Source organism: Calypte anna, chromosome 14 (genome assembly GCF_003957555.1).
Source record: "Calypte anna isolate BGI_N300 chromosome 14, bCalAnn1_v1.p, whole genome shotgun sequence".
NCBI classification, from domain to species: Eukaryota; Metazoa; Chordata; class Aves; order Apodiformes; family Trochilidae; genus Calypte; species Calypte anna.
Window position 1 is genome coordinate 2628404 of NC_044260.1, and position 15217 is coordinate 2643620.

Sequence of the window (15217 nt, forward strand, 5' to 3'; positions counted from 1 at the left end):
CTTTTCATTGCTCACCAGAAGTGCCTCACTCAGAGTATTTGTTTAAAGCAGTTACAAACATAAGCAACTATTTTCCTATGCAGTGACTGCTATAGAGTAAAGAGTACCTGGGTTTGGAATTAAATGACATGGGCCTGGACTGGAGATGTAGGGAAGAGAGATATCAAGTTGAGACAGCAATTGAGATATCAAAAAATGTAAACAGTTCCTAGAAGTGACAGTCAACATTTTGGAGGAACAGAAGCAGTAAAAAGAAATGGCCTTCCTGTCACTGCCCTCCTCTCTCTCTGTCACTGATTTTAGTCTCTGGTAGCTCCAAGCCATCTGCTGTGGTGTTTGTGCCAGGCTGATCTCTGCACAGCCAAAGCACAGAAATATTTGGTTTGTGCTTTGGGAAGTGTTCCCAGAGCTCTCTGCCCCCCAGGGAAGGGGTGGACTCTGTGCAGTTATGAAGGGAGCTCATAACCTTTGCTTCCTAGATAACAAGACCATTGGCATGCTTATGCCTCCACCTTTTCTGGGCTTTTCTGCACCCCCTTTCCCTTCAGACATGTGCAAGCTGCCCCTGCTCTCATGCTGACCCCTTCTCTCTGCAGATGCAGCCGACCAGAAGCCCAGGTCTTGTTTTTTTGCTGGTCCATCCAAGTTCCTTCTTGAGCCCAGCAGAGCCTGGGGGTTTCCCCTGGGGGGTTTCCCAGAGCCACTGCCTGCTGTCTGGCTTGGGAACTGGACTGCCTGAGGAGCCTTTCTTGGGAACTCTTGCTGGTTTTGCTTTCTGCTTTCACACTGCTGTTGCATGGAGCTGTTGAATATTTTTCATTCCCCCTGTAGAGCTGCTCTATCTTACCCTCACGTGAACCCAAGGAGCCAAATTCAATAAGGAATTCAAGCTGTGAATCTGTCTTAATTAGACCTCTGAGTCCTCTAAACTTAGTGGCTGGCTAAACAGAGCATTATGCCAGAGACCTGGAAGAAGATGAAAGGTATCATACAGTTTCTCTGGAGTTCAGAGGTGAGTCTGTAGTTGGGTAAAGAGGAGATATTCATCTGGCACAAAGCCACAGGCTCCTAAAAGTTCACTTCTGAGTTCCCCTGCCATGGTTTCATGCTGCCCAGAAGCTTGGTTCCTAATAATACCCTGATATCTGTAACTTCTTTGCTAGGTGATGTCTGGAGCTGACTCTATAGAGGATGAGCTCTTCACTCTTGGACTGGGTTGTTGCTGGGTTTGGTTTGGTTTGGTTTGGTTGAGGTTTTGTTTGGTTGCTGTTTTTCCTTTGTTGATGTTATACATTTGAGGAGAAATGAAACAGCTTTCTGAAAGAACTGCTACACTGTAGCTGGGAATTTAGGTTGGGATTCTGAGCTCCTTGGTTTGCCCTGGTGCTCCTTTGTCCCCAGCCAGCCCTTTTCCCCAGAAGACTGTTTCCCCAGGTCTAAATCCTGGTAAGTGTTTTATTTGAACACTGTCATCTCCAGGCTCTTTTGGACTCCATCAGTGCTGCCTCCTGGATTATGCTGGTGACATGGAAAAGTTGATTTTCTTGCTTTTCATGAGCATCCAGCATCCAAGGGCCTCCCACCTCCAAATGCTCTGACTCAGAGGAGAGCTTTGCTCCCATGGGGTGTGTGCTGTCTTGCAAACTCGTTTGCTAGATCAAAGACATGAGGTTATGAAAGCAGGAGCAAGGGCTGGGTGCTTTATTGATACCTTTCCCTTTTGAAGGAGCAGCTCCTGCTCCCAGGATGGACAGCAGTGAATGTTTTCCTTCTTCCACCTTCAGAGTGGACTCGGAGCAGCTGGGGAGTGTGGCTGAGCCATGACCTGCTGGGGGACCAGCTGGTGCTGGGCCTGAGATTCTTTTTGCTTCAGGTGAAGTGAAAGAATGGAATTTGAGATTTTTATTTGGTCAGCTGCCTCGGTGTCCTTTGGGAGCAGGCCTGTGTCTGCTCTGTCCTCTCAGCACTAACCCCCTGCTAGAGGCCTTTCCATCATTTGGAAATGAGCCACAGTAAATCTGCATCTCTGTGGGTGTCTGGCAGGGGATCCTGCTGGAACTGGGCCTGGTGGTGACTGCCTCTGGGGCTCAGGTGTCTCCTCCCTTCCAGCCTCATCACATATCCCACTGGCTCTCAAAATTCTCATTTTAGGGTATAAAAGGGTATAAAAGTTGCTTCCTATACTCGTATATTCATATAGATGGAATTTCTCCCCTTGTGGTTCATGGCTGAGACCTTGCTAACAGATAACCAAGCTCTCAGGTTTGGAGACTCCCTGGAATGGCACAGCCAAGCTCTCTGGCTCTGCCTGCTCCACTCTTTGACGTTCTGCTCCTTCATCTCCCTCCACAAACAGCTCTGGTCTGGTTTGCTGCCATCAGCAATACCTGTGCTGGGTGCAGCCAGGGATGGACTGGTCTGAAAAACCTCCTGGTGGGAATGAATGTGCAAAAAGTACCAGCAATAGCTGAGTCAAAGGGGCTTGAATATGAAGATGGGAGAAAGGACTTGATGTGCAGAGTCACAAATCTGCTCCCAGCTGAGCTGGACAGGTTGCCTGACAGCTGCTCTGTTAGTGAGAAGCAGGGATTAGAAACAAAACAAAAAGGCACCAACACGGTGGAAGCCCTGTAACCCCCCCTGTTCCTGTGCACTGACTGATTGATGCTGCTCAGGGGCAGCCAGAGGAGCCTGCTGAGTCCTCTCCAATAAAATGAATGAATCCATACTAGCATAAAAGTCCCATCTCTACAGTCAGCTTAATTTGGGCAAAATTCCCTTTTCAAGAATGTTCCTTGAGCTTCTTGTACCTTATCCTTATAAGTGGGAGCCAAGCTGAGGTCCTGCCTGCTTTGGAACAAGCAAATTTGTTCCCTTTGAACTGGTTGGCATCTCGGATGCCATCACTGAGCTGTGTCATTTTTCACATGAACAGACTCAGAATGCAGCTCCCCACAGGAGATGGGCCAGGCAGTCTCTCCTGTCTTTTTCTTTGTCATCTTTTAATCCTCTCTGTTTGGAAAGGATGTCTCTGCTAGGATGAGGCAGATATTGGTGGGATTTCTGCTCATCAGTTTCTATTTTAGGCCCCTGTATAAACTGCTCATCTGGAGGAAATGCTGAAGCAGGCAGCATGGGAGCAGAGCTGTGGGATGAAGGGCACCGTGGTGCCTTGTTCCATCTTCCTCTGACCTCCTGAGCCTGACTGTCCCCCCTTGCAGCTGCTCAGCTCCCTGCTCCAGCAGGCAGCTGGGAGAAGGGAAATCATTCCTGCAATCAATGTTTTCTTCCAGGACTCTCTGCTGGGTACCTTGCCAGCAGTGCTGAGAAAGTAGGTCACCTTGTGCCTCAGGGTTACAAGAGGATCAAAGGAATTTGTGATACCTCAGGAGCTGGGGGGGAGGATGGGTGTGGGCAGTCTAGCCCTGATGATTGCTCTGACTGAAATAAAGACATCATTCAGTTCTCTTCAGGGAATATTTGGGTTTGGAGAGTGCCTGGTGCTGCTGAAACAATGCTCCTTTGCTGGAGAGCCACCAGCTGAAAAGGACTGGGAAAGGTTTTCTAGGCAGGGAAAGTGGCCTTTGCCTTCTGCTACTGCTCGCTGTGCTTTGTGGGGCTCTGCTTGTCAGCAGTGAGAGCTGCACAGGGAATTTCTGCCTTGCTTTTCTGCTCCCTCGCCAGGTATTGCTTCTGACAAAATCCATCCCTGCAAATGGTTTGTTTAAAAGCAAAAAAAGATCATTATTTGAGCTTAAACAGGCTGGGAGTTGAGCATCAGCTGCACTGCCCAGCCAGGCAGCTCCATCCCCCTCTCTGCAACCTTCTGCCCCTCTGGCAGCATCCCCTGGTGCTGCAGGGTTTGGCCTGGCCCTGCCTGCAGGAGCTCTCTGCTTGGTGTCTGCAGTGGAGTCACTGTCACAGAGAGGTCCTGGCACTGTCTGAAGAGGCTGAGAGCCAGACCTGGCTGGAGCCAGGGCACTTCACTGTCATCTTTGCCACTGGGATATCTCACCTTGGCCCTGAACTCATCTCTGGTCTCTCTGTCATCATCACACCTGTGTCATTTCATTGAAGATCACTTGAACCGGTTTCCCCTTTCCTACTGAGGCTGGTTTCAGTCTCTGTAAATGTAGAAGCAGCAGGAGGTGTGAGGGCATCAATAGGAAAAGTTCTCCAGAAAAAGTCTCCCACAGGGAGGAGCCTGGGCTGCTCCTCACAGTGCTGCTAATGAGCTGGGGGGCACCTGAAAATTGCATCTCTCCCTGGCGTCCTGCTCTGTTTGAGCTACAGGGTGGGTGGTTGGGCTGTCCCTCTGGCAGCAGAAGGGGGGTGACCCAGGAGCTCCAGGAAGGACAGCAGCAGGCTGGCTGTGACCTTAGGTGGGGCTCTGGAAAGAGCCTCGGGGTCTGTGCTGGGGGGGGAAGAAGGTCCTGCTGAAGGTCCTGCTCCCAGGGCAGCCAGAGGAACTGTGTCTGGACATCCTTGCTGTTCCTGGAGCAAGATGCTGTTAATCCTCTTGGCTTCTCCCTGTGCCTGTGCTTGGGAAGCAGTTGCTCAAGGAGGATGCTGAGTCCCGTTGCCATGGCAAGCCGAGGGAGGCTGAGCACGTGGTCCTTGCCTGCCTTTGAGATGCCTGTCACAAATTGTTCCTGACAGGTACAAGAAAATCCTCCTATCTGCTCCCTGCTTAGTCCTGGACATTGAGCAAAGCTTCAACCACACTTTAGATTATTACACTTTACTGTGCCTCTGTTCCATCCACTTTACCCATGCTTGAACATTGCCTGCTCGCTCTTAAAAGATGGATCAAAGGAGTCCCTTCCTAGGAAACTGAATCATTTAAATCCTTACAGGGATTATCCAGCTCTAGGAACTGGATGGGAAGCAGTTGTTAGCTTTGCATGTAGCATTTCCCCCTTCTCTGTGCAGTTACCAGTTCCTTATTTCCTTCTTGCAAGATTTTTCAAGTCTCTGTGATGCTGGGGCAGAGGGAGATGTGGCTACTGAGGAGGGAAATGCTCTGATGGGTGCAGGCAGCCAAGGGTTTGGTGTTTGCAGGGCAGATGTTCCCATGAGCTGTGTCTGACCAGGAGCATCCATCCCTTCTTTGTCAGCTTGGTGGATTTTAATGTTAAATACCAGAATTAAGGTCTAAGTGTGGCTTCATCCTTCTGCTAATTTTCCCTTCTCAAAACCCAGTCATCTGTCTTTGCAGAACTGACTCAAAGCAGTCCCTGCTTTTCAACAGACTGTGCTAAGTCTGGACTCAGCCCTTGGAAATTTCCATCTGCATTCCAGCTTCAGAGCAGGAAGCTGAAGTAAAACTATTCTGCAATATGGGCTCTGTCCATGGGCAGAGGTCAGGTCACCCATGGGACTGCTACGAGCTGCAAATAATGCTGCAAGTTCTCATTCAGTACCAGTTGTGAAACCATTTAGATTACTGCTCTCCAAGATAAATACTGTAAAGATAAGGCAGTGTCAAATGAATTGACTTTGCCTTCTTTATTGCTTTCTAAAAGAGCTGACCATGGATGCTGGCTCTGCCGGGGTCTTTCCTTGCAGCAACACCATTGTGTAGCACCAGAATACTTTGTTGTTTAACTTTTTTTTGTAGACATCCAGTCAGAAGTCTGTCCCATAAAATGTTTGGGCTCTGGTCCAGCAGGGATCCCATGGACACTCATGTCCTGCACTTAAGTACTGCCAGATGTTAATGGCACTTAAGCATGTTCTTAAGTGTCTGCTCAAGTGCTTTCCTGAGGCGGGGGGTGATGGTTTGGCTAGAAAAGCAAACAAAAAGTTGTAGATCTGCGTGGCAAGGCAGGGAGAAACAGAAGGAAAGGGAGGTAGATGAAGTGGAGATGTTCTGACTTTTCTGGCCAGGCAGATGGACATGGGAAATATGCTCTCCAGTTCCTAAAAAGGATCCTTCCAAGCTGTTGCTTGTTTTGTACCACCATTTCCTCTACTAATTGACACAGTTGCTGTTGCCACTTATTTAACAAATCAGTGCAAGCACAAACAAGGACCAAAATAAGTGTCTGCTAATAGGAACAGATTTATCTGTTCTCGTCCCCACGCCTTTTCCCATGGTTTCTGTTGTGCTGACTGAGCAAACCTTGGTGCCAAGTGTTTGATGTTGCTGCTGAGGGGCAAAGGGTGCTAGGAGCAGGGTTGTTGGCTTTGCACTTTTGTGGCATCTCTACCCAAAAGGCAGATGCTGGAACCATCTCAGTGAGAGGAATGTTGGCTGGAGATGCAGCTTCAGCTGGGGCTGTAGCAAATCCCTCACTATGTGTGATGGGAAACCCATCATGCAAGAAGGTCACAGTTCAGAGTAAACAGAGGGGAAATCCACCAGAACCTCTGCCAATTCCTGGTGATAAATATAGATGGTGGCTGCTGCTGCTGGAAATCTTTGGCTGTGTCTGCGTGTGCTGGGGTGATTCTGTTCCCTTCCAGCCTTGGTGGACCCCTCGGGCTGGAGCTCCTTGCTCTGCCCATGGTCCTCTGGCTGGTCCCAGGGCTTTCTGGCCAAGCTGAACAACCCCATGTCCCTTTGTCACACAGAGTCCCCTGGCTCTTCTCAGTAAACTTTAGGTCATTCCTCTGAGGCTTGTTTGTTGCCCTCTCACACTGCCAGGTCTGGTTCTGTGCCGGGAGGATCTGGGGATCACTCAGCCTGGGTTGTCCATCAGGAGGTTCAGGTGGGATTTACACACCCGAGTGTGCTTTAGGAGTGCACTGAGAGGTGCTGAGATAGTCAGCCTTATTTGATTGGTTTGGTTTTGTGGTTCAGGTTAGCTTCAATGACACATGGGGAGTGTCATTGTCCCTTGGAAGCATCCTTAGAGCAAGGCGGGGGTTAGGGAACAGCAGCATTCCCAGCACTACAGGAACAGCCAACTGCACTGCTTAGCTGCTGGGGTCCTTCAAAAAAAAGGTGGTTTTCCTTCTTCCTGATTTTCCTAAACAAATCAGTTGTTTAGGATTTGTTGGTTGTTTTGGTGTTTTGCACAGTGCTGAAATTTCCCGAGCTGGTTTCATCCAGTTATTTTTTTCCCCAGTCCCATGTGGCAGCCCTGGGATGCCCAGGCAGCTCACAGCTGGAGCTCCCACCATGAGGGAAATGCATTCCCTAAGGATCACACCTCTGCTTTGCTGCTCTAGTCCTGTGCTTAGTAATAATTAATTCCTTCATTGCCTGAGTGTGGGAGCATTTCTTCCAGAAGACTCAGGCAAACATCCCTGCTCCCAGAACCATCATGGTAAATGGTTAAAAGCCAAGGACATGGAGTTAATCTCCAGGTTTGGCTTGTGGCCTTGCAGTGCTCCAAAGCCATCCCTCCTCTGGGAGACATCTGCAGGAGTCAGGACATCAGCTCCTGCCCTGGGAATGTGGCAGCAGAGCCTGCCCAGGAGCAGCAGAGCCCTGGAGATCTGGGGCACAGGCAGGATGCCAGCAGGGCTCGGGCAGAGCTGCTGGAGAGAAGTGCCAGGTGAAATCTGGAGATGTGTTAATAGATCGTCATAAATGCCCTGGAAAAGAAATGAAATTTGGATTCCTTTTTTGCCTGAGTCAAAATCCCTCCAAGTCAGACCCTGTCTGGTTGTGCTGGGAGCTGGGGTGGCAGAGGAATCTGATGGGAACCTGGGGGAGGTGATGGTGATGAGACCAAAGCAGGGATTTTCCTGGTCCATGTTCCAAGGACCAGCCAACCCCCCCCAACTCAGTCTCCATATGCCAGGGATTTCTGTAACCTACTGCCAATACCTTTTGTCTGCAGGAAACAAGGTCTCAGGAGGAGAAATGAGCTGACAGAGGCTCAGGTAGAGGTGCCTGAACTGGGATTCCCTTCTAGCTCTGGCCTGACCCTTGTCTGTTGTGTGGCCAGCAACAGCCCTCTGGGGCAGGCAAGTGGAAATTTCCTTCCCATCCCCAGTGTCTTGTGAAAACATCATAAAACATCCATGGTGTTCTTTACCCTTGCTTACGAGAGGAAAAAAAAAAACCTATAAACCCCAACCCTGAGTTCCCCAACGCAAAGAGGGACCTTGGGGGCGGTGATTGCTCAAGGGGTTTGCATCCCCAGGGCCATTTCTGCTCTGCTCATCTGCCCAGTGTCCCCACTTGCCTGGGCTGGAGAACCAGGAACTGGGTCAGGTTGGAAGGGACCTCAAAGATCACCTTGTTCCACCCCCTACCATCCCCAGGGACACCTCCCTCTGGCCCAGGCTGCTTTAAGCCCCATCCAATCTGGTGTTGGATACCTCCAGGGATGCCAGGAAAAATTTCTCTGGCTTTCCAGGCAGTGATCCCTTCGAGGGTGTGGTGGGGGAGTGAGGAGGTTGGGGGTGAGGTGTTGGATCACCTGCCAGCAGATCCTGAGGCCAGAAATCTTCTATTTGAGAGCAGTGCCAGGGGGTCTGGATGGGCCCCCCCACTGCAGGAGACAGGAGCTGAAGGTTGTAGGAGCCTGGCTGGGGTGTGGAAGCTGCTTCCCAGGACACTGCTGGCTCTGTGTGTGTCCCCACAGACGTGGCAGCCCCGGGGTCCTGTGGCCACCTGCTCCCTCTTGGCATCAGGAGCAGGGAAAAGCTGCTGGGAGGAGACCTGCTGGGCTTGGGGCAGGTGCCAGAGCTCCTGGTAGCTCCATGAAAGGAATCACCTCCCCAGGGTTGGCAGAAAACCCTCAAAGAGCAACAACAACAAAAAAACACGGGAAAAAAAAAACCAAAAAACAACTCACTAAGCCTTGAACCAGGGAGCAGCAGTGATAAAGAGATTTTATATTCCTGGGGCTGGCCTATCAACTTTTATTGCTCCCTTTTTTTTTTTTTTTTTTTTTTTTTAAAAGCAATGCAAATCCCATCCATCCCATCCACTGCCTCTTCTTCCCAGTCAAGAGGAGCCTCTGAGCCCTCCAGTGGGACAAGCAGGGTGCTCCTCAAGGGTCCTCATCCCTGCAGCAGGATCCCTTGGAGACCTGAGCCTGCATCTCCAGTTCCCTCTGCTCCTCAGCATCTCCCCACGGGTCCAGCTGCTACCAGGGCTCTGCCTGCTTTGTCCCTACTGTGCTCATGGCCACTGCTGAGCGTGGTGTCCCCTTTCAGAAGGAGGCAAGGATGGACATGGAGCCCAAGCCCAAGCCCTTGCAGCCTCACTGGTACGAGAGCCACCTCCAGCCCTGCCTGGCAGAGCTGCTGGGCACTCTGCTCTTCATCTTCCTGGGCTGCCTCTCGGTGCTGGAGGATGAGGAGGGCACGGGGAGGTTGCATCCTGCCCTGGTACACGGGCTGGCCCTGGCATCCACCAGCACCATCGTTGCAGACATCAGGTAAGGGGGAACCAGGGGCTGGGCAGGGTGCCCCCCACCACCTCAGCACCCCTCACCCCCTGAGGTGCTCCTGTCTCCCATCTCCCCACCCTCTGGAGCAGTTTTCCTGCCCAGATGTTGGTGGCCTCTCGGTGAATTCATGGCTGCTTGGGTGGTGGTTGTCCCTAAGGCCCTGGGTTTGGGGGAGTTTGCCTGGCTTTTGATGGCAGCCTTTTATTTTCTGTCCTTTTTAATGAAAACAGTCTTTAAGGTCCCTTCCAGCCCCAGCCATTCTATGAAAAATGGTCCAAGCTGAAGCAGAAGCACTGCTCTGGAAAGCTGAGGCATCTCCTTTTAAAAGGATGTCAGAATGAAATATTTGGACCTGAGTGTGCTACTCCCCCAGGTATTTGCAGGTGAAAAATTGGGATTCCATTTACAAATGGCTTCAATTCCTCAAAAGCAACATTTACACAACCTGCTCATTGAAAATAGTGTTGTTTGACTCTAAGGTGTAGATTTATCCTGAAGGACGAAGCTGAAACAGTCCCTGGGGAGCTTCCTCTGGGACAAACTCCTCCCAGCTGGGAACAGCATCTGGGGTGGGTTGGGTGTGAGCCTCAGGGCCCAGAGCCAAGGGACTGATCAATAATTATCAGTGCCCAGTGCAGGGGATAAGGGGTGAGGTTGGTGCAGGATTCAGTGCCTTGGGGTGCAGCTGAACTGAACCCCACTGCCCCCCAGAGTCCCCAGCACAGCAAAACCACTGCAGCAGCTCTGGAGGGGCTGCAGATGTATCCAGAGGGTCTTGGGGCTCCCCGTGGGCTCTGAAACCAGGAGGAGCCAGTCTGGGGTCCTGCACAGGGTGATGTTTTAGCCTAAATCAGGTTTTAGAGCTCCATGTCTGCCTGGGGCTGCTCCAGGGGGTTATCCTGAGCTCCTGCCCTTCCGGGAGACATTTGCAGCCACAGCCCCATCCAGCCAAGATGTTTTCTACACTAAACACCACAATTTCTTGCTCTGGTATGATGGGTCTTTTAATTACAGCTGGAGAAGAAGATGTAATTATAGTTCCTAGACACTCTGACTCATCGCCCTCACCAGCAATTATTATTAGGGCTGATTGGTTATGAAACTTGTTCATTAAGGCATGTCCCGCGGTAATCTGTTTTAATTAGAAGGTATCTGAGTTTGTCTTGCACGTGATCTTCAAGATTATTGATTTAGGCCTGGGAACAAGGTGAGCACCAGGGTGTGGATGTGGGGAGACCTGGGTGCCCATGTTTGGCACTGAGCAGAGGGAGACAAAGCCCAGCAGAACCCCGCAGAACCCAGCAGCACGGGGGTGGCTCCAGCCCGGTCTCTGCTCAGGGCAGGGTACTCTCAGCCCCTGATCACACAGAGGTTTCCCTCAGCCTGGGCTCCAGCTCTGCCCGTGCCTCTCCTCCTGCCTGCCCCAGGGATGTGACAGGGAATGACTTTCCTACAGGGAATGACTTTCCTCCCTTGGCTTTTGCTCCCTGGAGCAGCTGCTCCAGAGAGTGCTGGTGGCCAGGCTGGGCTGCTGCCACCTGCAAAACCCTTTCCTGGAGGGACACAGTGGTTTATAATCCCCCATAGAACCTCCTGGGGAAAGGCTGTGGGGCACCCCACAACATTTGTGTCTCCAGCCCCCGGTACTGCAGTGATGGAGGGATGGGGGGAAACCCCCTCCCCCCCGGAGCTGAACCCCTTGCTGATGCTCCTCTCCCCCTTGCAGTGGAGCCCACTTCAACCCCGCCGTGTCCTTGGCCGTGTGGCTGCTGGGAGGGATGAACACCACCATGCTAATCCCTTACTGGGGCTCCCAGCTCTGCGGGGGGATGATAGGAGCCGGCTTGGCAAAGGTAGGAATACCCGGGGTGTCTCTTTACCCAGGGATAATGCCGTGGTACAGGGGGGCCCCGTGCTCTGCCAGCCTGGCCTGGCCACCCCTAGCCTCCTGCCCAGCCCTGGGGGCTCCAGCAGCACCATGTGACGGGGAGGGTGAAGGGCACGGGGTGATTGATGGATTGATTGATTGATTGATTGATTGATTAAAAGTGGTGATTTCTCAGGGGGTGACACAGCTCAGGAACTGTTCTGCGGATGTGGGGCTTCTCCCTTTCCTCCTCCCTGGTCTTCCATGGTCTGACTGCAGGGCTGGGGTACCCGGCAGGGTTTTCTTGCAGTTCTGCCCTGCAGGTCACCGGGTGTCGGTGCTGCCCCTGCCCAGCACCCAAGCAGCACCCCCCCCCCCCCCCCCAGCAGCAGGGTGCTCAGCCGGGTCGGCTGAGGCTCACGGCTCATTAACTCAGGGGATGCTCAGAGCCGTCGCTGAGGAGCTCAGATTTGCCAGGCACTCAGGGCTGGCTTTCAGGAGGAAAGCGATGAGATTAGCTCCTCTTTAACCCGAGCCCTGCCCGCCCACGCCGTCCCAACAGTGAGCACATATGCCCCTTAAAACCCACAATATGGAGCCTGGGGGGCACCAAATGCGGCTTCCCCTGCGCAGGCAGTGGTGCCGAGCGAGCGCTACCTCAGCACCAAGGGAGGAGCCCCCGGCAGCATCGCGGGTGATGGGCAGATCCCCGGCGCCCTGGTGGGGGAGGTGGTGATGACCACCACCCTGCTCCTGGTGGTCTGCATGGGGGGTGTCAACGGCAGGACCAGGACCCCACTGGTGCCTCTGCACATCGGCTTCGTGGTCACGGCTGCCATTCTGGCAGGGTGAGCTCGTGGGACATCCCCTGGGAAGTCCCTGCCGGGGGTGGGGTGGGGTGGGATGAAATGGGATGAGATGGAGCAGGAAGGGATGGAGTAGGGAGGGATGGAGTAGGGTGGGGTGGGATGGAACGGGATGGAGTGCAGTGGGATGGGATGGGATGGGATGGGATGGGATGGGATGGGATGGGATGGGATGGGATGGGATGGGATGGGATGGGATGGAATGGAGTGAGGTGGGATGGGATGGGATGGGATGGAGCAGGAAGGGATGGAGTAGGGAGGGATGGAGTAGGGTGGGGTGGGATGGAACGGGATGGAGTGCAGTGGGATGGGATGGGATGGGATGGGATGGAGTGGAATGGAAGGGGATGGGATGGGATGGAAGGGGATGGAGTGGGATGGGATGGTGTGGGATGTGTCCCCTCACAGCACAGCATAGGACCACTGGCCAGGGTAACCAAGGCGAGCCAAGCACCCTGCAGAGCCCAGCAAAGAGCCCAGCACCCCTTTGCCATATTTTGGGAGAGGTGTTGGGGGGGTGCAGGAGGTGCTGGTGGCTGGAGCCCAGCACGTGGCCCTGGAGCCGGAGCAGCCTGCACCGGGACCTCTCAGAGCTGATAAAACCCGAGGGCTGCCCAGGCCGTGTTTGTCGTAGGAAGCCCTGAACAAACAGGAGAGGGTTTATCTGGAGCCGTCCCTGGCCTGGTGGCTGCTGGAGCTGCTGCCAAGCTCAGCCTCGGCGTGCCGGGCCAGCAGCCTGGGGCTTGTGCCACTGCAATCAAAGAGGAAGCAGATGCGATAATAAATGTTAATGTTGTTTAGTTAAGGCACTGCCCCCTCTAGCGGGACTCACCGCTCCCGTTTGAGCGCTGCACAAACCTCCCCTGCAAATATTTACCTGTTGTGGTTTTCTGCAAATTGCAAATGCCCCCTGCCCTGCGTGGCGAGGAGCTTTCCCTCTTTAAAAGCCCAGCTCCCAAAGTGCCCTCTGCACTCACGCTTCTCTCCCTGCTTTCCCCAGCGGGTAGCTAAAGGGAGGTGCACCCAGAGAGCAGCCCCTCGGAGGGCTGCCAGAGCAAACTGTCCCTGGGCACCGGAGCTGGGATGGGATGGGATGGGGGGCTGGGGTGGTCCCAGCCTCTCACCCACCCACCTAGCTCAGGGCCAGATCCCGGTCAGGAGCCCCGGGAGGGGTACAACCCTGCTGCCCCCCATCCCGTGTCCCGCAGGGCCCGTGCAGCCGCGTGGTTCCTCTTCCAGGGGCGGCGTGTCCGGAGCCTGCATGAACCCTGCCCGAGCCTTCGGGCCAGCTGTGGTGGCGAACTACTGGGATTACCACTGGGTGTACTGGGTCGGGCCCATGGTCGCTGCCCTCCTCAGCGGTGCGCTGATGAGGTAGGTGGTGCCGTGCAGGCAAAGCCCCCCTCCCACCCTGCTGCCCTCCCGGGGCCCTGCCAGCGCCCACTTTTCTGGAGGGGTGTCCAAAGGCTGGACACTCCCCTTCTTTCCCCCGTGAAGACAGTGTGACAGCAAAGACCCAGCCTGCCTCCAAATCCGCGTGTTTGCTCCACCCGTGTCTTTGCGTGGGGTGAAGCTAGGCTCGGGCTGGTGCTGGGTTTCTGTGCCACGCTTTGCAGTGGCCAAACCACTGACCCTGAGTTTCTCTTTCCCCTCCCCCCAGACTCCTGATGGGTGACCGGACCACCCGCCTGTTCCTGAAGTGATGCTGGGTGTGGGGCTATCTGCGTGCTCAGCACCACACATGTGAAGCTCCCCTGATCCCTCCCCTCACCATCCCACCCCCCTCTGCCTCTCCTGGGCATCCCGTGCTCAGGTTCTGCTCTGCGGGGAGGAGAGGAGCAGCCCTGTGCCGGGGGCAACCCCCTCCAGCCCCCTCCCCAGGGCTCTGCCAGCCCCCCACCAGCACCAGCACGGATCACTTGGTGCCAATGTCCATCCCGAGCCCGAGGCAGATCCCTGAGCCCTGGCACACCCCCTCCTGGAGCTGCCCGGTGTTTCTCTTCCATTCCAGCATCTGTGCTCTGCCTCCTCAGCACCCACCCAACCCCTGCCCCTCTCCAGCCTGGCAGGGAGCTCCTCCAGGAGCCCTCCGTTCCCAATTTGTGCCATGGGTCAGCTCCTGACCCCCCTGCAAGCCCAGGATGATGCTGAGCAGCTCTTGACTGCCACACAGGAGTGTGACAGGGGAGGGGGACTTTGGTGGCAGTGAGTGCTGGGGGGCTTAGGGAGGGGGCTGCCTTGGCAGAGGGACCTGTGGCAGAAGGAGGGTGCTGGAGGAGCCAGAGCGGTGGCTGTGCTCAGCCTGGCACCGTTCCCTCAGGCAGCTCTGCCCCGGCTCATCCTGCAGCCTCTCCTTCGGGGGGGTGGGGGGAGTCACAGGAACCCCATGCCCACAGCTCCGAGGACTTGCTGGGTGGGAAATGGGCACAGGAGTGTCTTTGCAAGTAATCCCAGCCCCAGCAGGAACAGCTCAAGCCATCTGGGCTGAGTCACTCCTCATTTTGCAGGTTTTTTAGCTTGGGAAATGTCTGGTGTTCTCACAGCCTGACGTGTAATTCCATATGCCCTGCTCTGACCCTGGGGAAGGGGCTGAGGGAGCTGTGCCCCCCTCACAGAGTTTCCTACCCATCTCAGACCAGTGCTGGGCACCAGTCTGGACAAGAAGGGATGGGGCTGGGAATGCTGGAGGTGGGAGCATCCTCTTCCTCCCCAGACCTGTGCCAGGGATGCCAGCGGGTACGGGGAAACCCCTGGATAAAGCAAATGCTTCCTGCCCTCCCCCTAGGTGCTCCACGTGGAGGTAGAGAAGTTGTTGCTGTGGCAGGGAGGACGTTCCCGGCTTCCCGCTGTCCCCGCGGGGCTGGCAGAGCCCTGTACAATGTCACCTCGCTATTTTCGGCTTTTTGGTTTTTTGTTGTGTTTTTTGTTTTTGTTTTTGTTTTTTTTCTCTTTCCCAGACCGGGAGGTGACCCACACAGGCAGGCAGAAAGATGCAGTCGTGTTCAGAGGAGGCCAAAGCCTTGGAGCTGCTTGAAGGGAGAAAATGCCAGAATTTTTACAGCCCCCGGGGCTGGGCAGGAGGATGCGGGACCCCGGGGTGGGCAGCATCGGGTGAGCCGGGTGCAGGC

General features: G+C 54.2%; 1 protein-coding gene across 1 annotated transcript; it reads left to right on the top strand.

Annotated features, from left to right (window-relative positions):
- The first annotated feature begins 9087 nt into the window (after positions 1–9087).
- AQP8 (aquaporin 8) lies at positions 9088–13792 on the top strand. The gene is made up of 5 exons (XM_008490728.2): positions 9088–9344; positions 11083–11209; positions 11857–12071; positions 13329–13463; positions 13750–13792. Exons 1-5 carry the CDS (start codon positions 9088–9090, stop codon positions 13790–13792), a joined length of 777 nt encoding a protein of 258 aa, XP_008488950.2.
- The last annotated feature ends 1425 nt before the right edge of the window (positions 13793–15217 follow it).